The sequence below is a fragment of the Ovis canadensis genome, chromosome 12 (assembly GCF_042477335.2).
Source record: "Ovis canadensis isolate MfBH-ARS-UI-01 breed Bighorn chromosome 12, ARS-UI_OviCan_v2, whole genome shotgun sequence".
Lineage (NCBI taxonomy): Eukaryota > Metazoa > Chordata > Mammalia > Artiodactyla > Bovidae > Ovis > Ovis canadensis.
In genome coordinates this window covers 74,742,469-74,767,459 of record NC_091256.1, presented here as the reverse complement: position 1 = coordinate 74,767,459, position 24,991 = coordinate 74,742,469, and the positions used below count along the sequence as shown (strand labels likewise).

Here is a 24,991-nt window from a genome sequence, read left to right as displayed (position 1 = left end):
TCCCTAAGACCTTTTTTTTATACATTTATGTGAAGCACCTGATTTTGACAAAGGTCAGGACTGCTGACCCCCACGTGACTCTGTATTCATCCCTATGTGTAACAAAAGGTATATAAGCAAACCCAAAAATAAAGGATCGGATCAGTTTCCGGAAAGACTGATTCCCCCATGTTGCTTCTTTCTTGCTCCCGTTTTTCTGGCTGAATTCCCATCTGGAGCATGGATGGTATTTCACGTAATCCAAGTTATTCAGCCTCCTTTTCTCCACTGATCTTCCTACTACACTATCCATTTCTAATCTCTCTCTATATCTGTGATTAAATATGTATTTTTCCAAAGACGCCGACTCCGTCCCCACCTTCAAATCACCCTGGATCCACCGGGGCTGGACCCCGGCAAGCAGCAATGTAATGTTTCTTTCTGATGTATAAAGAACATACACTGGGGGCTTCCCTGGTGGCTCAGTGGTAAAGAATCTGTCTGCCAATGCAGGAGACACAGGTTCAATCCCTGGTCCAGGAAGATTTCGCATGGCCTTGGAGCAACTAAGCCTGTGTGCCACAACTACTGAGCCTGGATGCCTAGAACCTGTGTCTGCAACAAGAGATACCATTGAAATGAGAAGCCCGTGCAGCACAACAAAGAGTAGCCCCTGCTCACTGCAACTAGAGAAAGCATGTGCAAAGCAGCAAAGACCCAGCACAGCCAAAAATAAGAGATAAAATAAAATAAAAATTATCTAAAAAAAAAAAACCAACAACATAACAAAGTTTAAATTCAGCCTTGGTCATTTGTTTAACCATATTTCTCTTTGTGTTCACAAGATCTCATTAATCATGTTAAAAGCTCTCCAAGTGCTAATTTCAGATGAGCAAAACAAGAAAAACAGAGCTCTTTGCTTAGTGGATATCCAGTATTTATTTTCACTGAAAAATTAATTTGGCCTTAGTTCGTTAAATAGGGTTATGACACGCTCAGAAACAAACACTAACAAAAAACCTCACTTTTCTTCTTTTAGGAAGTTAACAGCTACACAAAGAAGTTTCAGTGAGGTAGAATATAAGCTCACATAAGCAACTGTGGTTCAATTTCTAATTCAGATATCTATTCCTAAAGAAGACAGAAATATGAGGAAACAGTATGTGTTATTCCCGGGCAAGAAAGGAGTGTTGCTGTTGTTCAGTCACTATCAGTCATATCTGACTCTTTGTGACCCCATGGACTGTAGCATGCCAGGTTCCTCTGTCCTCCACTATATTCTGGAGTTTGCTCAAAGTCATATCCATTGAGTCGGTAGAAGGAACGAGGAGATATAAATATAACAACTGTTACCTACCCAACCAATTTTTAAAAGGGTTAGCAAAGATAACTAAATCCATTGTTCATTTTGAATTCTCATTTTGAACAAGTTTTCTTCTTAATTAAAAAACAGCGTAAACTGATATGAATTTCAAACACTTCTCCTCTGCAGACTAATCAGACAGGAAACAAAATAAAACCCTAGGTAGTTACTAGATTGGATAATCAAGTTTAAAATCATTAAGGATTAACCATCAATAGACTTTGTTGCTAGAAAGTACACACCTGGGTTTGTTACAGAGGAGGCTGAGCCGCCAGTTAAACATTCCAGAGAAAGAAAAAAGTAAAGAGGTTGTGTAGAGAAAGTTAAAGTGAGATCTTTGGGTCCTCCCTAAAACTTTTATCACTGAAAAGTGACTGCTTAAAAATGCAACTGGAAAATGAAAGTAAGTAGCTGCTGGGCTCACTGCAGAAGGGACTCTGGTTTTCACTTCCAATAATTCAGTGCACTGTTGGGGCACACTTTCTCCCCAGTGAGGAAAGGAGGAAGTTGCAGTGCCCAGAGCAGAGAGATCTTTGGTTCTGCAAAACTCTGAGCTTTGAGAAGTTCTCTACGGACAGAGGAGCCTGGTAGGCTACAGTCTATGGGGTTGCAAAGAGTCGGACACAACTGAGCGACTTCACTTTCACTTTCTACAGCAGCAAGTAGAGACATGAATTCATCTTTGCGTAAGGCCTCTCCTTTGTTATGTGAAAAACACCCAAAGAGCCCTTTAGTTATAGTAACTGAAGCAAGTCTTCACCTAACCCAAAGTTTTTGGGCAAAATCGTGACACTGTAATTAATTCTGAAAGCAGATATACTGAATTAGACTGAGCAGCCAAGTGAAGTGATATGTTAATAGTTGTGCATAGTTGAGTTACATTGTATTAATCTGGCATTACAATTAGAATATCTGCCTAAATGCAATCACTCAGAGTTGTCCTAGATTACAAGTGAATATTTATTAAAATGAAAGTATACTGTAGTGGTTTAAAATTAGAAAACTTTAAAATAGAATTAAGAACCAGGAATTAAGATAATGGGAGCTCCTGAAGGCAAATGGAATTAATCAAGTACATTTTTCCTCTTGATTTAATCTCATTGATATATGCAAAAATTTCTCTACAAAAATTTTGTGAAATATTGAATGATTTAGGGCTATGACTCCTTTTGAAGTTTTTGCACTTTCACAAATTAAAACTTTTAAAAGATCATAGTAGGTATTTAAATACTTGTTGACTGCTGTAGGATTTCATTTGCTAGGAAGGTTGAGTTTAAGCTCATCTAAAAAGTCTTTGAGAAATAAATGCTGTATTCAAGGTGCATTATATTTCAATGTACACACCCTCATTTGATAGACACTAACTGCAAGCGTCCGTATTTCCATCCTTTAAATCAGTACAAGAAAGGAAATCTAGGCTTTTCAGTTTAGCTTCTGCATTATCAGTGAACTCCCTGGAGGCTTTCTGTAGTGGAAGACGGGGTGGGCCCATTGGAATCCCGGAGACAAGAGTCATGATGGCTTTGGTCTGCGACACTCCAAAACCTAGGAAAAATAAACAGGAAACATGGCTGGGATGGTCCACTTTGCCACAAACATTCCAGAGAAGAAATCATATTCTTACAGTGATTCCTAGGACAGGATAAAATGGAACTAAAAGATGGGGCATTTTTGTCAATATGGCAGATTGAGCAGATGCAGGAAATCCCTGTGTGCATGCTCAGTGGCCTCAGTTGTGTCCATGTCTGTGCGACCCTGTGGACTACAGCCCACTAGGCTCCTCTGTCCATGGGATTGATTCTCCAGGCAAGAATACTGGAGTGGGGTGCCCCAGCGCCACCTGGGAAGCCCCTTAGGAAGTCCCTAGGCCTGCTCTGAACCCATACAAATGCTGAAAGCTTTTTTAACAAATTGATAAATTATAAAATAAAACAAAGTGAGACTCAAAGTCAACCTCAAAAGCAAGGAGGGACAAGAGGTATCAGGAATAAAGAGGCCAAAGTGGTAGGGAGATGCTGAAGCCAATGGTCCATGAGGATAATCTGATTCAGGGATGTACCGCTGTGGATTGAAAGATAGAGGAATTCATCACTGAGACAGAATTTAGTTCCAGCACATCTAAGAAGTCCCTGAGAAACGCACTAATTAAGGTAATAGTTTATGACTCAGTACTAGTGTTTTAGATTAGGGTTGCAATGCCAGATAAAGCCTTCAGTCTGTATACAGCAAGGAGGTGGAACTAAAACTCCCAGTGTAAAGTTGGTAGTCAGTCTTACATGAAAAGCAATAGAAAAAACAAAACCAAACTAAACAAACAAACAAAGAAAAACTCTCCTAAGAGGCAAGGGAGCCTGACTTCTGCCAGGGCTGTGGCTGGAAAGGAAAGTGAAAGTAAAGTCACTCAGTAGTGTCTGACTCTTTGCAACCCCATGGACTGTAGCCCTACCAGGCTCCTCCGTTCATGGGATTTTGCGTTCATGGGATTTTCCAGGCAAGAATACTGGAGTGGGTTGCCATTTCCTTCTCCAGGAGATCATCCCGACCCAGGGATTGAACCTGGGTCTCCCGCATTGTAGGCAGATGCTTTACCATCTGAGCCACCAGGAAGTCCATGGCTGGAAAAGGAAGTAAAAGAAATCCCAAGCCTGTGCCACATATAAATGCTGGATCTATATTATGTGCTTAGTACAGGAATCATACTAAAAAATAGACCTAAAGACTTGGTCAGAACTGATGAAACTAAAGTGTTTGAAGAGGCAGACATAAAATCACTTGATGAGACACCTCACAACCTGGAGTACAACGAATTCCCCAGGAAACAACTGTCTTTGAAGATGAATTCAGAGGTAAAAGTTACAAAGCACACAAGGAAAAAGAAGCTGCATGGGAACCAGCAAATACACAACTCACAAATTTCACATCCCGAGAAAAGACAACACAAAATTCTGAAAGAGATTTCAGAAAATATTTAAGAATAGAAGCCATAGGCCAAGAGAAGGACATATAAAGAATGGGATCATCTGGAAGAAATAACCAAAAAGAAATAATGGAAATGAAAAATATATAACCAGTGAAATGAAATTGTAGAAAATAGCTAAAGATAATATTAGTGATTTTGAAGGTAGGTCTAAGGAAATAATCCAGAATATAGCACAGGAAGATATTTGTTTTCTTAACTGGCTATTGTTCTTAGATTAAAGGTATGAGTAGTAACTTTCTTTTCCTAAAGTAACTTAGTTACAGTCAGTAACAACTGAGCATTGGGAAGGAAAATATTAGCTTGGCTAAATATATAGAATATACTTTGCTAAATGCAAATGGCCCTCCTATTCTTATCATGAATGGTGGGAGAGGGAGAACTACCTTCACGATAAGGCTATCACACTTATTAAGTCTCTCTTATATACAATGGAATGAGAGTCCCTTGGACTGCAAGGATATCCAACCAGTCCATCCTAAAGGAAATCAGTCCTGAATATTCCTTGGAAGGACTGACACTGAAGCTGAAACTCCAATACTTTGGCCACCTGATGCAAAGAGCTGACTCATTTTAAAAAACCCTGATGCTGGGAAAGATTGAGGGCAGGAGGAGAAAGGGACGACAGAGGATGAGATGGTTGGATGGCATCACCGACTCGATGGACATGGGTTTGGGTGGACTCTGGGAATTGGTGATGGACAGGGAGGCCTGGCGTGCTGCAGTTTATGGGGTCGCAAAGAGTCGGACACGACTGAGCGACTGAACTGAAACTGAAACTGAAAAAAGAACAAAAGCTTGAAGCTTATAACAGATGGACCCAGAGGGTGTTGAACTAAATGATATTGAAATAAGTCAGACAGAAAAAGGCACTATATTATTTCACTTATCTGTGGAATCTAAAATACAAAAAATAAACAAAGACAGAAACAGAGTTATACATGCTGCATGTCAAATTTATCTCAATAAAACTGGAAGAAAAATCCTTCTTTGCAGTATCACTGCTGGTATGCAAAGTGATCTTAGACATACAGCTAAATGTTTAGTTCTTTAAAAACTGGAAAAACTAGTAGTAGTTCAATATCTACTTTTATGCACCTTAGGAACATATATCAACCCATGATTTTGTGAAAAGTATTGTTTAGGACAAGGGAATAATAATAGCTAACAATATTGGGTGGGCCAAACAGTTCCTTCTAGTTATGGAAAACCCAGAACGAACTTTGTGGCCAATCCATTAGTACTGGTGGCATACAAATATGACCAAAAATCATCGAAGTGGCAAATGGGAAGCATTGTCTTTGAAGGATAAAGAGAGCTGGCTGAAAACCCGTGAGAATGAGGGACATAATACATAATAGGTGCTTAGGGCTTGGGAGGACTTGCCAGGAAGAGGCAGAAAGGCTCTGAAAGGAAGGGTCTGCCAAGAAAAAACCTAAAACTTTTCCTGGACTTGACCCAGGTTCTCAGGAAGGGCCAAGCTCTTGCAGAAGTGGAGTGAATGGTGGCATTTGTCATTTGTTATGGGATAAGACTTCGGAGACTGTGGAGAGGTTTCTCTACTCAGATTCACTGTATTTCCCTCAAACTTTACATTGTCATGTTATTCAAACCTCTATCCATTCAAGCTTACTTGTGTTAATAAACTTTTAAATTGCAGATACTCTTGGGAGAGCTGTCAGTCATTCACAGTTTAGTATGATCTATATTCAAGCTGATTTCTTCCAAATACTTAGGCTGAAATCAGCTATAGTGTGGTAGTAGAATTTCAAGGAGCAGAGGCAAGGGAAGGGAGGGAGTGTTGATGGTTTAGAAGAAAAGGGGTAAAAAATGGTGTGTGCGCAGGGTAGGAAGGTGAGTAAAGTGCTAATATGGAGAAGAGAGGTTTGCAGAAGGGTGCCAAGACCTTCCAACTGGGTTTACTTCACCATTTTATAGGACTGGCTCTGAAAGTTAGCATTAGGGATAAAACCTTGCTTACAACTGATTAAAGGTGTTCTTGTTGAACCCTTGGAGAAAGTGATGAAAGTCTCTCATCACTTTCTCTGAAACGCTCCCAGTGTTGCGTGTTCAGTTGCCCAGTCGTGTTCAACTCTTTGCGACCCCATGGAATGTAGCCTGCCAGGCTCCTCTGTCCAGGGGATTTTTTTCCAGGCAAGAATACTGGAGCGGGATTGCCATTTCCTACTCCAGGGGATCTTCCCAACCCAGGATCGAACCCAAGTCTCTTGCATCTCCTGCATTGGCAGGTGGATTCTTTATCACTGTGTCACCTGGGAAGCCCCCAAACCCTCCCGAGTAGCAGACAAAGAGGGAAACTTACCTAGTTTGACCACAAAGTTGATAAATCTCTGAATACAAAACTAGAAAGAAACAAATAAATCTACAGTCAGTATTACTGAACCGCGGTAACAATTTAAAGAATTTGGAGGTCAAATTACAGAAACCTCAAACCAAAGGTCCACACATCTTAGTTTTGTGTAGGTCTGACAGAATGGAGAAAAACAGCCAAGTGAGGATGGTTGAGATCCATCTAGGATAAGGTAGAATCTTTCCATATATATAAGCTTTATGAATCGAGCCCATGAAGAAAAGAAGCTCCAATGAAGGAACGGTTCAATACAGAGTTACGGTGGGGAAGATAACCTCTACCCATCCAGGCTACATAGACAAGCTTACCAGCTAGTGTAGTTGTTTCCAAATTGGGGTGCTCTAACTTCTGGATTACTTTCCAAGACACCTTGGGGACACTTGGCCAAGGTTGATTTATGGAAATCAATTTCTAGATACTCAAATTCCATAAGTGCTATTTCTAAAATTGATCAGAGAGAGGATTCACACATAATGGAGGTGTAGATCATCCTTTTCTATTTCCCCTTCCACAATCCTTCTCCTACTTTTGAAAAAATAAAGACATACCTCCTATATCACTGCCTTGGGACACTTCTTGGAATCAAATAAAGCAGATCAAATGTTGGTATTGGCATCCACAAAGAGAGCTGACAGAGTGATTCCTCTAATTAATGAATAACAAGTCCTCTTAAAAATCATAGGGTTTTCAATTTTTTCCTTTCAACATTGCTTTTAATGTTGTGATTCACACTGTCAGCTGAAAATCATTAAATGATCAAGCATTCTGTGATTTGTGGCATATGACTCAAAAACTGCTCAAAGGACTGAGGGACACTGCTTATACTAAAGTTTCTTCCATTCTTATCTACTAATATATATGATCATGCCTTCACAGAACTTATTTCTAAAAAAACAAAAACCAGAAGTAGTATTGATGCCGAACTGTAACTCATTCTAGCATTAAAGGATATTCACCCACAAATTCATGAAACAATCCTTAAAAAGAAGAGATCCCCATCCATCTCACTATTTTCAATAGAGATGCATTTTCAATAACATTTGCTTTTTATGTTGTTTTACTCAATTGTATGTGTGTGCATGCATGCTTAGTCATTCAGTCCTGTCTGACTCTGTGATCCCATGGACTGTAGGTTGGCAGGTGCCTCTGTCCATGGGAATTTTTCCAGGCAAGAATACTAAAGTGGGTTTCCATTTCCTACTAAATGGGATTTTCCCCACCCAGGGATTGAACCAGTGTCTCTTGCATCTCCTGCATTGCAAGGTGGATTCTTTACCACTGTGGCACCTGGGAAGCCCTTAATCAACTGTATATAAGCAATAAAAAATTCAATGCAGAATAAAATTTGAATACCAAGAACATATATGCATATGTTCTTTTTTTCCTGGCACACAAACTACGGCACATTACATTCAAAAGTCTCTACTTTGCTTCTCTTCTAAGCTTTTATTTCCTATTCAGTATCACACTATCCAACCTTGTCTTAGCTTGGTGCTCAGTGGAAATAATTTAATCAAACCATTCATTAATAATGTTGCTGCTGCTAAGTCGCTTCAGTCGTGTCCGACTCTGTGCGACCCCATAGATGGCAGCCCACTGGGCTCCGCCATCCCTGGGATTCCCCAGGCAAGAACACTGGAGTGGGTTGCCATTTCCTTCTCCAATGCATGAAAGTGAAAAGTGAAAGTGAAGTCACTCAGTCATGTCCGACTCTTAGCGACCCCATGGACTATAGCCTACCAGGCTCCTTGTCCATGAGATTTTCCAGGCAAGAGTGCTGGAGTGGGATGCCACTGCCTTAGCTACTCATAATAAAATTAAATATATATAAAAATAAAAAACCCCAAAAGTCTCTACTTTGTTGCTTTTTTTTACACTTAATATATCATAGAGATCTCTTAATGGATCTATTTACAGCCCTTTAAAAGTTATAAAGGGCTGTAAATAGATCCATTAAATAATTCAAACATAGCGGTGGGACCTTTCCCTTTAGGCTGTGCCCAGCTGTCTTTTGGGCTTCCCAGGTGGCTCAGTGGTAAAGAAGCCACCTGCCCATGCAGGAGACATGGGTTCGATCCCTGGGTCGGAAAGATCCCCTGGAGAAAGAAACGGCAACCTACTCCAGTATTCTTACCTGGAAAACCCTATGGACAGAGAAGTCCATGGGGTCATAAAAGAGCTGGACACAACCTAGTGACTAAACAACAACAATGTCTTTAACCACCTCCTTGGGTGGATATTTGAGCTGTTTTCATCTTTTGCTATTATAAACAATGTTATAAGGAATATCTTTGTATATGCATCATTTCACTTTGTAAATATAATGGATGGCATTTAAATCTACGAGAACGAGTAAGTTTAGCCCTAACTTTTTACTTGTTTGTTTCTTCACTTGACTACAAACTCCTTTAGGGCAGAGACCAGCTTTACTGAAATCATCAGTTCAGCCCTTGGTATATTAACAAATAAGTAAACGAGACCCACTCACACTGGCTTTCTGTAAGAAAAAATAGAATGTGATGAACTAAACTCCTTCCCAATAATGTTTTACGAGAGGTGATTTATTTGAGTAGGGCTAAAAGAAAAAATGGGATGGAGATGGAAGCTGAGTCAACCCATAAAAGAAACCGCTAAAAGGAAGGGTCCATCTCGCATCCATTTCACGGTTTACACAATTCTATGATCTTCCCACCATTCAGCTCAGAACAGGTTGAAATTTTCAGAAACACTTTTTTTCTGGGAAACTTAGGAAGAAGAAAATTATAAATAAAAAGAGAGGGCATGAGTCTGCACAATTCAGACTTCATGTCTTAGTTTAAAACCAACATCCTTCCAATGCTTAATCTAGGTGACATAGCCTCCTAAGTCCTTACGGTGTTCCTGCTTTCAGCCTCACCTGGTCTGAGGCTGAACAAAGATGAATATTAAATAAGCTGTTTTAAACTTTAAGTAGGAAGTAGATTTAGGCTGGCTCAATGTTCAGGGCTAAAGGCTAAGGATGTATTAAAAAATTTTTTTTAAATTTAAATTTGGCAGCGTTGGGTCTGAGTTGCAGCATGCAGGTTTTCTTTCCATCTTTGGACCTTCCCCCGTGGCATGGGCTCAGCAGTTGCAGCACAAAAGGTTTAGCTGCTCCGTGGCATGTGGGATCTTAGTTCCCCAACTAGGGATCTAACCCATGCCCCCTGTGTTGTGAGGTAGATTCCTAAGGAATGGACCACCAGGGAAGTCCCAGGAGGGCTGTATTTAATCACTCTTGGCAACTGCTTCCTCCTGTTCTCTTCTTGGTTAGAGCTGAGGTCACCCCCTCTAACCTTCAGGATGCTTTGTGGCTTCTGCTTTGTAATTCCTGATTTGCCCTGATGGTGGCCAGTTCAATTCAGTCACTCAGTCATGTCCAACTCTTTGCAACCCCATGGACTGCAGCAGGCCAGGCTTCCCTGTCCATCACCAACTCTCGGAGCTCGCTTACACTCATGTCCATCAGGTCAGTGATGCCATCCAACCATCTCATCTTCTGGCCTTCCCTTCTCCTCCTGCCTTTAATTTTGCCCAGCATCAGGGTCTTTCCCAATGAGTCCATTATTAGGACAGGATGGTGGCCTGTCCTATTCAAAAGATCCCTTATCTGAGCTTACTGGAACCAACCACCTGCTCTGATCTTGCTTATGCCTTTCACTCCCACTCTTTTTTTTTGGCTACTCCTCTTGGTCACTTTTATGATCCTGAAAGTTCCTGGACCTCTTAGGGCTTCCAGAAGTCACTCTATTGTGCTGACTCTTTCTTTCCACTTTATTCTGTTTACCTAAAGTATACACACTACCAGCTGTTGCGACTGGTTCTAGCTTTTGGCGAAGCTCTTCCTTCTCTAGACCATGAGGCTGTCCTCCCTGCAACATTGACAGCCCCCACCATTTCCCCCAGGGGTCTTCCCTGAGACACACCAGTTCCTGATGCTTTCCTCTTCCTGTTTCAAAGTTGGTGTCTTCCTTTTGGATCACCTACTCAGCTCTTGTTTCCTTCCTGGTGGATAAAGTTCTCAGCAACATTTCCAGGGCAAAGGAGACTGACCTGCTCTGATTTTGGATAAAGTCTCCTGTTTTTGGGTCACCAGCTTCATAGCTTCTTTATATACTCTGGTGACTCAAGTGTGAAATTCTCAAGAGGATGGCATGTGGTCACTTACCCAGAAACCCATCACTATTATTTCACAGTCATAAAAACACTTTGAATGTAGATTAAAAATAAGATCACTTCTAGGAGGAACAGAAAGGAGTCATTCCTGTATGGGGCCTGTCCTGATTAGACATGTAGGGAGCGTGGACAATGGGGGCAGATTTGGTTTTAAACAAAAATAAAGACAGAAAATACAGAAAGAAGCAGCTGGGCAATTTTAAAGAGGGCAGGCATGGTAGGAATGCTGATGAGAGAAAATAAGAATTCTCAAGTGGGAAAGAAAAAAGGCTGTGACTTCTAAGGAGGGAAAAAGAAAGCTAACCTGATGGTTCAGAGCTGAAGAGAAGTCTTTTCGTTCAAAAGCCTCCAACATCTGCTTTGTCTTTTTTCCCAGGTAGTTATAGGTACTAGAAAGAGAAAACAGCACACACTGTAGGATCAGTAACTCAGCAGGAAGACCCAGCTCTACAAACCCCTCTGAAGCTTAAAAGGGAAAAATATACCAAGCCTTCCAGAAATCTATTTTTGGGCCCTAATCTATTAAAGGATCAGGTGTCTTTAGTTCTGAATTTTCCAGCAATACTAAGCAGTGCAGAGAAGGCAGTGAACACTAAAGGGAACGAAGAAAAGGGAGGAAAAATACAAAAAAGGTAGAGTTGGAAAAAAGTGAAAGACAGAGGTATATTTGGCAAAGAGTGAATGAGGGCAACACCTGACCCAGGGCACACACAGAGGTGCAATGCTAGATACGAACTGTGGATAAAATGCAATGTCTAAAGTACATTCTAGAAACCTTAAGCTGAGGAACAGGGTGAATGGAGCACCACAGTAAAAGCGGAAAATCCTAGCAGATTACCTCAATTCTTTGTCAAGTTACATGCTACCTAGAGACTTGTTTCTAATTATAATATTAATACTGATTATAATAATAATATGAGAGACCTCTCATTGACTAGTATATTTCACTGCCTGACATAAACCATGTCTGATCCTCTCAAAACCCTGTGAGGGAGATGTGGTCTCCATTTTGCCGTGAAGATGCTATGCCTCAAAGAAAGGCTACAGAGTTGTCAAGAAGGTTTTCCATCCCTTTGTACCGCCTTCTATTGCATTTCAACTAAAACAGAGGTGAGAGTTATCTGATCTGATAAGATGTTCTTGCCATCTTAAAAAAGAAACTCTAACTCTACCAATAGTATCTTAGACTAATCACTAGATTCTTAGAGAAACCAGCAAGGCAGGAGTTTCTTGAAATTCAGAACAAGGATGTTTTCCCAGTTTCTTGTACAGTAACTCAGGATCAGAGAAGGGTTTTATCTTGTACCGGGAACAGCATATTGTTGGTACTTCAAATATGTAGTCCCTGGAGTCCATACAAGGGATTCCAAGAATGTGAAATTCATATTTTCTCCAAGTAATAAAATAGGGAAGAATAAAATATAATTGCTGAGCTAAGTTACTTGCAGATGTGAAACACCAGAGTTCACAATATGTTACATGAATGTCTCAGGGGTCTTGGAATGTTGATCATGATTAAGAAGAAATGAAGTGTAACCAAATGTACTTTGCCTTCAGATTATGTTGACAGAATAAAAATGCCTAGTATGAAGGTCAGAAAAAAAAAAAAAAGTCTAAAAAGAACTTCCATGGTCAGCAGATCCAGGCATTCAGGTTTCCTAAATAGAAATGGCCTGTGTGACAATGGTTGTTTCAGGCATCCTGGCTCGATGAAAGAGCCATTAAGATTATCCAACTCAACTACTCTTTATCAAAGCCATGCTCACCAAGATATGCTATGAGCTATCACTTTTCTTCCCCTGTACTTTTCCCACCAGGGGGAAAAATACACTTTCAGTATAATAAAGATAGTTCAACCTGCTTGCAGGCACATTTCTAATGAATTAGGTTAACATGTGCAGTGGACATGCTCAATCGAACGTCCCAGAGCCTTTTGCTGAATAGACACCAGGCCATATGATTCTCCCCTCCCAGTTGCAACTGATTGGGCTTTACATGGACATCTGGCTTGGCAGTGCTATCTAGTGACAGCCTGAAATCCCCCAATCAGGCACCATCACTGGCCACGTGCATGCGGAAGCAGAGAAAGCCTGTCTGGAGAGAAGGGAGGTAGAGAGATGACCAAAGACCAAAGATGGAGAACAGTCTGCAGTTGAGAGCTTTGCAGTTTGGGGTTCTCATCTTCTCTGACACCTCACTGCATTCCCTCCCCTTGGGGTGTATGAAATTTCCCAGTATTTTACAACTTATCTTCTTTCACATAAGCTAGTTGGAATAGTTTTCTGTTATTTGTAACCAAGTAATTTCTGACAAAGAAGTTCTATGCACGCTTTCAGCTTGTGTGCCTCACCTCTAACGGCAACAGCTGCTTCTTAAAACAATGGCTGAGCCACTAACAAAGTGTTAAGTGAAAGTTAGTCCTTCAGTCATGTCCGCCTCTTTAGACCCCATGGACTGTAGCCCACCAGGTTCCTCTTTCCAAGGAATTCTTCAGGCAAGAATACTGGAGTGGGTTGCCATTCCCTTCTCCAGGGGATCTTCCCAACCCAGGAATCAAATCCAAAACAATGGCTGAGCCACTAACAAAGTGTTAAGTGAAAGTTAGTCCTTCAGTCATGTCCGCCTCTTTAGACCCCATGGACTGTAGCCCACCAGGTTCCTCTTTCCAAGGAATTCTTCAGGCAAGAATACTGGAGTGGGTTGCCATTCCCTTCTCCAGGGGATCTTCCCAACCCAGGAATCAAATCCAGGTCTCCTGCATTAGAGGAGGAGGAGGTAAGAACTTGCTGTTCCCAGTACAAGATAAAAACTTCTCTGATCCTGAGTTACTGTATGAGAAACTGGGAAAACACCCTTGTTCTGAATTTCAAGAACCTCCTGCCTTGCTGGTTACTCTTAAGAATCCAGTGATTAGTCTAAGATACTGTTGGTAGAGTTAGAGCTTCTTTACCAGCTGAGCTACCAGGGAAGCCCACCAAAGTGCTAAGCCCTACTTAATTCATTTTCACTGAGAATGTGGCAAAGGAGGGCAACTTCTCTTAGAAAAGGTTTACATGCAAGAAATACAACTACTCAGGTGACGAATGGCTCTGGGGGGGATTTTACAGTTATGATCATTGGGGAAAACGAGTCCTGCTTACCTGCCCACCGCTCCAGTTGCTCCCATCACCAGAGCACTTAACAGTTGCTGATCAGAAGCAAAGATTTTCTTCCATTATGTTTTGACAGATAAAAACATATACTTTGTAAAATATAAACATCATTGAACATACTCTACATAATTACATTCAACTTCTGCTTAATGACAGGTTTTTTTTACTATATATTCTTATAACTTTTATCAATAAATTTGCGCAGTGCAGTGTGTGCAAGGAATAGTCACATAAAGCAGTTTTCTCCCCATTACCCTAGTTCCCCATGCTAGAGAGTGACATCCATATTGCTGTTAGCCAATAGTACAAATACTGTTCAGTAACCTATTGAGTTATTTCATTATAACGGACAGAATTCTAAGATGGCCTACCTGATCTCTGTTTGTTACTGTTACCCTCTGAATATGTCCCTTTCCTTGAGAGTGGGTGGGACCAATAACTTGCTTCTAACAAATTATGGCAAAAGCCTCATCATGAGGCTATGATAGACTTTTTTGAGTTTTATTGAGGTATAAATAGCAAATAAAAATTTAAAATTATAAAAAAAAACAGAAACAAAAAACATAATTACTATGATGAAAAAGGAGAAGAGTTGCTACTATATAAGCAGCTACATCAATTGTTTGGGAGGAAAACTAACCAGCTGGGACATGCCAGGAGGTGACTTACCTCATCCACCCCAAAAAGGAAAGCAAACTGTCGCTGGCGATTCTGATCCACACACTGCCCGAAGTCTAAGAGATCTGTGTCACTGAATTTCAGCCCTTGGAAGCTGGGGATCTTATCCTGAATCCCATCCAACAACTCCTCAGCACGAACTGCTCAAAACAGTAAACATCTTGTTCACCTGCACATCCCGGGAAGTATCAGATGACATCCCATCTAGCCCCATACATCTGTACAGAGCTGCCAGGAGCTGCTCTCAGCTGCAACTGGCTGCAGACTGAACATAGTCACTTGCTCTTGCCTCCTCGTTTGTCTGTACTTGTCAAATTATAGATCTAAATCTTCTGTTCCTTGAACAATAGATGGATATTTATAAAGTGCAACTTAAGTGTTTTCTTTTAAGGAAGTTAAGAGAAGCAGGATTTTAAAAATAGCTTCCTAAGAAATTTCATCTAACTGTAACAGTCTTCACGCTGCAGAAGTAAGATAATGACGACAGAAAAGCTAGAAGAAAAATGAGAAGAGATCAGAGTATCTTCCTGTGTGCCAGGCACTGAGTATGTGGCAGGGTACAAAGCCAACTGTCCTAGCGGTGTTTGCAGGCTGTATCTTCCCATATAAGAAGGAGGGGTGTGTGACACAGACCCAAGGTGTCTGCTAGAAGTGCCTAGGGGTCAACTTGTCTTTCATACTTAAAATATTCCATTATAAGGTAGTGTCGAAGACTGATAAGGACGGACATTTTTCTTCCCCCCAGCTATGCTGGGTATTGCGGCATCCAGACTCTAGTTGCCGATGGGCTTAGTTGCCTAGTGGCATGTTGGATCTTAATTCCCTAAACAGGGACCGAACCCACGTCCCCTGCTTTAGAGGGCAGATTCTCAACCACTGGACCACCAGGGCAATCCCAGGCTGACTTATTTTTGATGAGTGATTTACTTCGGAGCAGTTGGAACTATCTTAGTCAATAGTCTTATGATTTTGTGACATGGGGTGGGGTGGGATGGGATGGAGTGTGGGAGTGTGTTAGTGAAGTAGGGTACAATGTGAGGGGTAAAGGGAAAGAAACGTGGAAAGAAGCGGTACTTACTCTTCACCCCGGTCAAGGCAGGAATGTGATAGTAGTAAAATGGCAATGCAGGGGCGGCAGCAGCCACCTCTTTTAGGAAACTAATTAGGACATCTGAAAGAACAGCAGGAAAAATCATGGTGTGAACAAGTGTAAAACACTGCCTTTCCCCAGGGAAAAATGAGCCACCGAGTGACATGCAACCATCTGTTTCGGAGGCTGAAAATTCTTGACCACACTTACCATCTCTGAGATTGCTACTGCAATTCACTTCATGCAAAGTTTTGTTTCCCTCTCTCTAGAAGGGCCAAAATAAGAGGCTCACCTTCCTACTGTACTAAAATTCTAGCAAAACACTGGTGCAAATCTTCCCACGTACTAAGTCATGAAATACTCTTTTAAAAACCAGAAGCCCATCAAACAGGATCCTCTTCCTCTTACCCAGCAGGGTAAGTGTGGTCAGTGAATAGTAAAGACTTTGCATTAAGATCAGAATAAAGTTGTAATTGAGAAAATCCTACAAGGAAAAGATAAAACAACATCTGCTCAAAATGGGAAGACATGAAAGTAATGGCACATTTTAACCAGAGTTTGGTACTTTTCCCCTTTGGAGAGAAATTTATATTTTTCAGAAGAGAGTTCAGTTTGGTTTACTGAAGACCTGGGGTTTCCTACATCATCCAATTTAAACCTTAACAGGAACTTCACTGCTGTTTATATAGGTATTTATGATAAACAAATCCAGCAAGACTGCTTACATTTGGATGCCAGTGAATAGTGGAAGAAATCCAATGTACTTCATCTGAATGCTGTGGTGATGTTTTCTATCTATGATAAATATTTCTGACAAAATTATGTATTTTTTTGTCTTTTGTGTATTTATGCAAGAAAAATGAAAAACCATGTTAAAAATTTTTTTAAATATTCATGCTAAATTTCCGAATTGTAGTATTTAAATTATTTGTCTATATTAACCACTATTTTCTCGCTACCAATAAATATTTATTTAACTGCATGCAAATAACATCTTGTGCTTTTAATCCTTTTTAATTTGTATTGTATTTTTGCTAATTAAAATAATTAAAAGGACTCAGTATACTTGGAAACCACAAATAGTTTCCATAGAGAAAATAAGAACTTGATATTTTGAAAGCAATGGATATTTCTGTGAAATCTTTTTTTCAGTTCATCACTCACTCACTTGAATAGTACTACATGTAGTCTCAAAATGCCCATCACTTATATTCCTCTTTTTTTTTTGAGAAAAATGGTCTCACGCTTTGCCATGTAATCTGACACTCTACACAACTGATTGGACAAGAAGTGGACACCTGACCCAAACACAGGCACCTGTAGGTTGACCCTGGGCTTGGTGAATGACCTAATCAGATTACTTGGCAAAAGAGCCAAAGTCCTTTAATGGAGTCTTTTCTCCTATGGATCCAGGAAGTCTGAAAATTCCGGAGAATTGCTATGCCATGGCAGTCTCATGCCATGAGACTCTTCACGGCAGTTCATAGGATTTTACTTCCATGAGTTAAATACAAGCATTTGGAATGACAGCATAAAGAAATGGAACATGTGTGGCATTGTGTGTTTAGACCTATCTACCTACCTTTGTTCCATGGCTTGAGAAAGAAAGGTGCAATGACAGCGATGCCATCGGCTCCTATTTCTGCTGCATGTTGGGCCTTTAAAAGAAGAAAGACCATTGGTCACAGTTCCAATGTGGGTGAGTGTGGGGGTTGCTCCACACCAACAAGCAATTCTCAAACACCAGCTGGGTTTCCTACAATTTAAGTCAACTCTGACACTATCTATCTGGAGATGGAATCAGCTTCCACGAGTTAAGGGCTCAGTCCCAAAAGACCAGCCTCCTGTGCTGAGTTGCTCATTCAGAACCAACTCTTTGTGACCTCATGAACTGTAGCTCGCCAGCCACCTCTGTCCATGGGGATTCTCCAGGCAAGAATACTACCCTCACATCAAATGCCATGTTATCCTGTGCTCCTGACCTACGGGCTGTAGATTGGAGGTGTCAATGACCCCCTCCAAGGATCAAATAATTTGCTAAGGTGTTTCACAGAAATCAGAGAAATGACTGACTGAGGAGACCACTGTCTACTTTATCTATATCTAAAGTAGGATGTGACTCAGGAACAGCCAGATCAAGGAGATGCACAGGGCCAAGGGCGGGTAGGGCATAAAACTTCCGCATCGTCTCCTAGTGCACGTCTCCCACATCCTCCCCAAATCTCTACATGTTCACCAAACTAGACGGTCTTTGAAATCCATCCTTTGGTATGTTTAATGAGGTTTTACTACATACGCATTATTGGTTATATCATTGGCCATCGGTGACTGATTCAAACTCCAGCCCCGTTCCCTCCCTGCAGGGAGAGAGCTGAGAATGAAAATTCCAACCCCTTAATTCACTTGCTTGGTGTTCTTGGCAACCAGCTCCCAACCTTAAGTGCTTTCCAAAAATCACCTCATTAACATAACAAGAGACACTTTTATTGTTCTCATCTCTGGGAATTCCAAGGGTTTTAAGGAGCTCAGTGCCAGAAATGGGACAAAAACCAAATATATAAGATCTTATGGAAAAAAACAAATGATTTTTCAGCCAATTCAATATATTTCTTGTTATAAATCACAATATCACAACTATCCTGAGTAAGAGATTTATTATATTCACCTCTAACTTAGATACTAGAGGTTAACAACAGACTTTGTTTAATAATGTCATTACCAGGAAAATCCCAGGTTGCTAAGTAGAGACCTTTGGAGGAGGTGAGCTGTGTATTTAACTTGAACCTTCCGAGGCATTGTCACTACAAAAAAAATCTTGCTATGGAGACATGAGCAGCTTGTTTTGATAAACTGTAACTGTTAATGATAGCAAAACTTGCAAAAGTCATTGCTCTTCGAGTGTTCAGCCCGTTGGATAGTACCGACTTTCCTCTCCAAAGATACAATAGTCACAGTTCAAAATTTATATTACAGACTGGAAATGTTAGGGACAGAGTAAAGGGACAAAGCAGGTGATTAAATAGTTAATGCCACTAGTGGATTATAAGTAGACAAAAAATGGGAGACCTCTGTAAGTTAATGATTACTCCGGAAAGCAGGTTTGCTTATCCATAAAAGCAAGCATGCTTGCTTTGCAGCAGAAGCATGAGACATGACCAAAACAATAAAACAACTGCAACAGTAGAAAAGAACTGGACACGACTGAGGGACTGAATAACAATTGTAAGACCTACGCCGTGCCCAGTGAGCTCCGTTGTTAGGACACACTCTTTGCACCCATGAAAAACACTAATTTGTGTACCTAGCTTGACCATGAAAGGATAAGAAAACTCCCCTGCCCAACCTGAAGGAGGAACTGATGTTGGAAGCATGATGTCTATTCAAGAAAGACAAAGAAGGTCTTCTCCCCCTCCCCACTTCTCCTCTGATTATAAAACTATAGGCCGGTAATCTCTCGCCCACTCTCTTGTGTAAGCCTCACAAGCATCCTATTTGAATAAATCACTTCTTAGCTATCATTTTGCCTCTTGCTGAAATCTTTCTGCACTGAGACATAAAGGACTGGAGCTCTTCGGAATACCCTTCACGCCGTCCTGAAATGCCACAATGGTTTCAGCAATGCAGTTGAGAAAGTTTGAGTAGAAAGATTATACACATCACAGAAGATATGGTGCTACTCTTCTGACATTTTCTCACATTATCTCAGAAAAAATGAGCATTTCTTCCCACTGAGCCCTCATAACTTTTTTTGTATGTATTTCAAGTAGGGTACCTAAGCCTACCACATTGTAAGATAGTTGCATATGGTTACTGGTCTCCAACTAGAGTTAATTCCCTGAGGGTAGGATGTCAGATTTTATTGATTCGTGTTCAGATCAGTCATGGTGCTGAACACATTGCAAATACCCAGTGGATGTGTGAAACACGCCCCATTACCTAACAGGGGCATCACATTAACTATGGATATCTGTATCTAATAGATGTGATTAACTTTCTGCAGAAGTAAAGCAGAAGAGTCAAAAAGAGACTGGAATATAGTCTAAAGACCAGTCAAGGACACTGGGCAGAATTTTATTAATACAGGATTGAAATGGGACATATTTGAATCATTCAGTACACTGTTTAGGACAAGAGTAGTAGGGTAACCTTAGGTAAAAGGAAGGACAAAAACCACTTCATAGATAGCTGATGGCAGTGCCCATTCAGGCATCATCCAATGGAGATTTATGTCTAAGCAGATGCCAATATTACTGTCTCTTTTGCAAGATTATCCCACGGCAGGGGATTAATCTTTATGCTAGGATTATCTTTATACTATTCTAATATTGAGCCCACTCCAGTGTTCTTGCCTGGAGAATCCCAGGGACGGGGGAGCCTGGTGGGCTGCTGTTGCTGGGGTTGCACAGAGTCAGACACGACTGAAGCAACTTAGCAGCAGCAGCAGCAGCAGCAGTATTGAGCCCAATGAACAACATTGGCTCTCATGTCACGATATGACAATATTTTAAAATTTATGAGACCCAGGTTTGGTCCCTGGGTTGGGAAGATCTCCTGGAAAAGAGAACAGCTACTCACTCCAGTGTTCTTGCCTGGAGAATCTCATGGACAGAGGAGCCTGGTGGGCTACAGTCCATGGGGTCGCAAAGAGTTAGACATGACTGAGCAACTAACACCTCTTCCATCAGAGAAAATGGCAATTGAAAGGAGAAGGGGGAGAAAAAAGATTTCCTCCACTATACTACCTTACTTGAAAGACCAACTGTAGGAACAACAAATCAAAAAGAATAAATCAAGTTTTGAAGTTCTGATTCTAGGCTTACTAAGCAATCATTCAGTCATGGCTTCACTTGTGGCTTGCCTAAGAGTGTTGAATTGCAGTTTTGCAAGTATATAGTATGCATCCCATTTCTAAATTCAATTAATAGGGTTTTCTCCAACAGTGCAATGGTTAAGACTCTGGGCTTCCACTGCGAGGGGCATGGGTTCAATCTGTAGTAAGGGAACTAAGATCCCAAATACTACATCAGGGCCAAAATAAATAAATAAATAGACAAATAAAACCTAACTAATTAATTCAAATAACAGGAAATAGAATCAAACAAGGGCTTCCCAGGTGGTGCTGGTGGTAAAGAATCTGCCTGTCAATGCAGGAGATATGGGTTGGATCCCTGGGCCAGGAAGATCCCCTGAAGGAGGGCCCAGCAACCCACTCAGGTATTTTTGCCTGGACAATCCCATGGACAGGAGAGTCTGGCAGGCTACAGCCCACGGGGTCGCAAAGAGTTGGACACAACTGAAGCGATTTTGCATTCATGCTTCTGCTGCTGCTGCTGCTAAGTCGCTTCAGTCGTGTCCGACTCTGTGCGACCCCATAGATGGCAGCCCACCAGGCTCCCCTGTCCCTGGGATTCTCCAGGCAAGAACACTGGAGTGGGCTGCCATTGCCTTCTTGATCAAACAAAACCCACAAGAAGATGCTGGAGTTAGATCAGGTCATTGTGCTTCTTGGAATTAGAGCTTCAAAGTTATGTGGACAAAGAACGTCTCTGCCATTTCAGTAAACAGTGTTTCGACCAAACTGCCATCAGCTGCTGCAGCCACCAGGTCAGGGTGCCCTGAAGAGAACTCAGGATGGAGAAAAACAGGCATATCAAAGGATTGGTTTCAGTAAGCCTGCATGCATTTTCCCATACAAAGAAAAGCACGAAAATAATTAACTTGAAATGTACTTTTGTGATAAGCTATAATCTTTTGATGTTCAACTACATGGTTTATTTTTGTTTTTTTTCAGCCAGAAACTCCTACACATCCAGGTTCTTCCCTTGCCTCTTTGGAACAGTCCCTCAGAGCTAGCTGAGTGGCTGCACCCCAGGCCTGAGTCCTCAGTTAAGGACGCTGATTAAAAGATAATTCTTGCCTTTTAGGCTGCACATTTTTTTCAGTCAACAGTTGACTGACAGCAGTCCAGTCTACAGTATATCTGGGTTTTCTTTACTTACTCCACTCACAAAGGCTGCAAAATCACCACACCATTTACTTTTCTGCTAGCAACTTTTAACTCCTTCCTCCCTTGCCACAGTTTTACTCCACCTAACCTGCTCACCTCTAAACCCAGAGCAATGTAACTCTTTGCATTCTTGTTCCTATGTTCTAATTGAAGAGTGTGCCTAGAAGAAAATTCCCACAGCTGTGTTGAGTGGTGATGGGACAAACTGAAGACATACAACATTAGTTGGTTTTTAGCACCGCTGGGGCAATCCTTTTAAAAAAATTTAATTACTTTAAAATTTATTTTTCAAAATTGTGACTTAGAAAAATGCACCACTGGGAATTCACTGGTGGCCTGATGATTAGGATTCCAGGATTTCGTTGCTATGGCCTGCATTCAATCTCTGGTCGGGGAACTAAGATCATACAAGCTGCACAGTGAGGTTAACTATTTTTAAGTGTACAGTTCAGTTCTGCTAAATATATTCACATTGTTGAGAAACAGATCTATAGAACTTATTCATCCTGCAAATCTGAAACTTGTGGAAGGAGTTGTCAATAGGAACTTGAGGGCGCCATCCTGTTAAACTGTGAACTGTGCTGACCCTGCTGACAACAACAAAAAAAAGCAGCAGCAGCAGCTATCTGTTGAGAAAGGCATCTTGGGGTAATGTGCAGAAATGTGCCTTTAAGGATAATAAGTGAGACACACTTGTTTAATCGCTTAGTCGTGTCCAACTCTTTATGACCTCATGGACTGCAGCACAACAGGCTTCCCTGTCCTTCACTATCTCCTGGAGTTTGCTTAGACTTATCTCCATTTGAGTCGATGATGGCATTCAACCATCTCATCCTGTGTCATCCCTTTCTCCTCCTGTCTTCAATTTTCCCCAGCATCAGGGTCTTTTCCAATGAATTGGCTTTTTGCATCAGTGGCTAAAGAGTTGGAGCTTCAGCTTTAGCAACAGTCCTTCTAATGAACATTCAGGGTTGATTTCCTTTAGGATTGACTGGTTTGATCTCCATGCTGTCCAAGGGATTCTCAAGAGTCTTCTCTAGCACCACAGTTCGAAAGCATCAATTCTTCAGTGCTCAGCCTTCTTTATGGTCCAACTCTCTCATCCATACATGACTACTGGAAAAACCACAGCTTTGACTAGATGGACCTTTGTCTGCAAAGTGATGTCTCTGCTTTTTAATATGTTGTCTAGGTGTGTAACAGCTTTTCTTCCAAGGAGCAAGCATCTTTTAATTTCCTGGTTGCAAGTCACTGTCTGCAGTGATTTTAGAGCCCAAGAAAATACAGTCTATCACTGTCTCTATTTTTCCCCATTTATTTGCCATGAAGTAAAGGAGATCAGTCCTGGGTGTTCTTTGGAAGGACTGATCTAAAGCTGAAACTCCAATATTTTGGCTACCTCATGAGAAGAGTTGACTCATTGGAAAAGACTCTGATGCTGGGAGGGATTGGAGGCAGGAGGAGAAGGGGACGACAGAGGATGAGATGGCTGGATGGCATCACCGACTTGATGGACTTGAGTTTGAGTGAACTCCGGGAGTTGGTGATGGACAGGGAGGCCTGGCGTGCTGCAATTCATGGGGTCGCAAAGAGTCGGACACGACTGAGTGACTGAACTGATGGGACTGGATGCCATGATCCTAGTGTTTTGAATATTGAGTTTTAAGTCAGCTTTTTCACTCTCCTCTTTCACCTTCATCAAGAGGCTCTTTAGTTTCTCTTTGTTTTCTGCTCTTAGGGTGATATCATCTGCATATCTGAGACACACTTGACCAGTCAATAAGTTGTAACCGGGAAAAAAAAAGGAAGAAGATATGGACCTCCCAATCAGAGCTCTTGGAAAATAACTTATGGAAATTAAGTGTACTTCTCTGTTTTCCTTTAAAGACTCCTGACTTTTGGTTCCCAGAGGGGCACTGTTCTGGTGGCTGCTGGAATCTCTGCTCCCTGAATTGTAACTCTAAGACCCCAAGTAACCATGAATTTTTTTTCTATTGTCTGTGAGTTTGTTTCTGTTTTGTAAATAAGTTCATTTGGGTATCATTTTTTTAGATTCCACCTATAAATTTGACTTACTTCACTTAGTATGATATTCTCTAGGTCCATCCATGCTGGATTAACAGATACATACTACTTCACACAAAACAAATAAACAACAAGGAAGTGTATAGCACAGGGAACTTGTAATAATCAATCTTGTAATAATCTATAATGAAAAAGAATCTGAATATATATTCTTTATATATACATCTGATCCAATTTGCAAAAGAGAAAACACAGTTGCATCACTTGAAGTTCACAGTGACACAGACAGGCTACACTGCTGTCGTTTGCGCTTGTTTGACAGTTAGCTAATACCTAAGTAACCTCAATCTCAAGACGACTAAATTCTACCAAGGTCTATTTGAAATTAATCCAATCAGGGATTTAAGTAAATGTCCAGGGAATAAAATTTAAGGTTCAACCAAACAATAGATTTCTGAAGGTAATAACTGCTTAATCTAGGGGTGGGTGTGTGTGTGTGTGTGTGTGTATAAAACTGAATTACTTTGCTGTATACCAGAAACTACCACAACACTGTAAATCAATGATACTTCTATTTAAAACAAGATCCCAAATAAATGCATTTCTTTGTTTTATAGCCTGCTCCTTTTTCTCAGACAACAAACTCTATTCCCATTAAACGACTCTTCTTTCCCCCTCCCACTAGTCCCCAGTAACCACCATTCTAATTTCTGTTTATGTGGATTTGACTACTTTGGATACCTCATAACATAAGAGGAATAATATAGTATTTGTCCTTTAGTGACTGGCATATTTCACTTAGCACAATGTCCTCAAGGAGGTTCATCCATACTGCAGCATGTGACAAGATGGATTTGCTTCCTTTCAATATTGAATAATATTCCATTGTATGTATACTATATTCCACCTTTTCTTTATCCATTCATCTATCCATGGGCATCTAGGTTGCTTTGACCTCATGAACAGTGCTGCTATAAACATGGGTGGGGGCAAGCTTCTTCTGTCTAAACTTTCTCTTCCATTCTCCAGGCATTAATTCTCAGTTTTTACCACTTCTCATGTCTGAACACTCACTCCATCTCCTTTAGGCCCAGCAGATGGTCTTGCCTTTTACTTCCCAGAGAAAACTGAGGTTGGCTCAAGTTAAGTTCCTTA

The 24,991-nt window shown here is 40.9% G+C and overlaps 1 protein-coding gene across 25 annotated transcripts in view; it reads right to left on the bottom strand.

The window, feature by feature from the left end:
* Nucleotides 1–899: 899 nt before the first annotated feature.
* NPL (N-acetylneuraminate pyruvate lyase) overlaps nt 900–24,991 on the bottom strand; it is a 44,315-nt gene continuing 20,223 nt past the window's right edge. For 12 of the 25 annotated variants that reach the window (XM_069546239.1, XM_069546247.1, XM_069546230.1 and 9 more), the window contains 7 exons: nt 17,387–17,462; nt 15,793–15,885; nt 14,706–14,854; nt 14,025–14,071; nt 11,189–11,273; nt 6,643–6,682; nt 900–2,887 (listed from right to left, as the gene is read on the bottom strand). In XM_069546239.1, coding sequence (XP_069402340.1) covers nt 2,703–2,887; nt 6,643–6,682; nt 11,189–11,273; nt 14,025–14,071; nt 14,706–14,854; nt 15,793–15,885; nt 17,387–17,462 — 675 coding nt within the window. In that variant the 3' untranslated portion in view covers nt 900–2,702. Of the gene's footprint in view, nt 2,888–6,642; nt 6,683–11,188; nt 11,274–14,024; nt 14,126–14,705; nt 14,855–15,792; nt 15,886–17,386; nt 17,463–24,991 lie in introns of all 25 variants that reach the window. The other 13 variants (XM_069546236.1, XM_069546227.1, XM_069546244.1 and 10 more) reach the window with 2 other exon arrangements.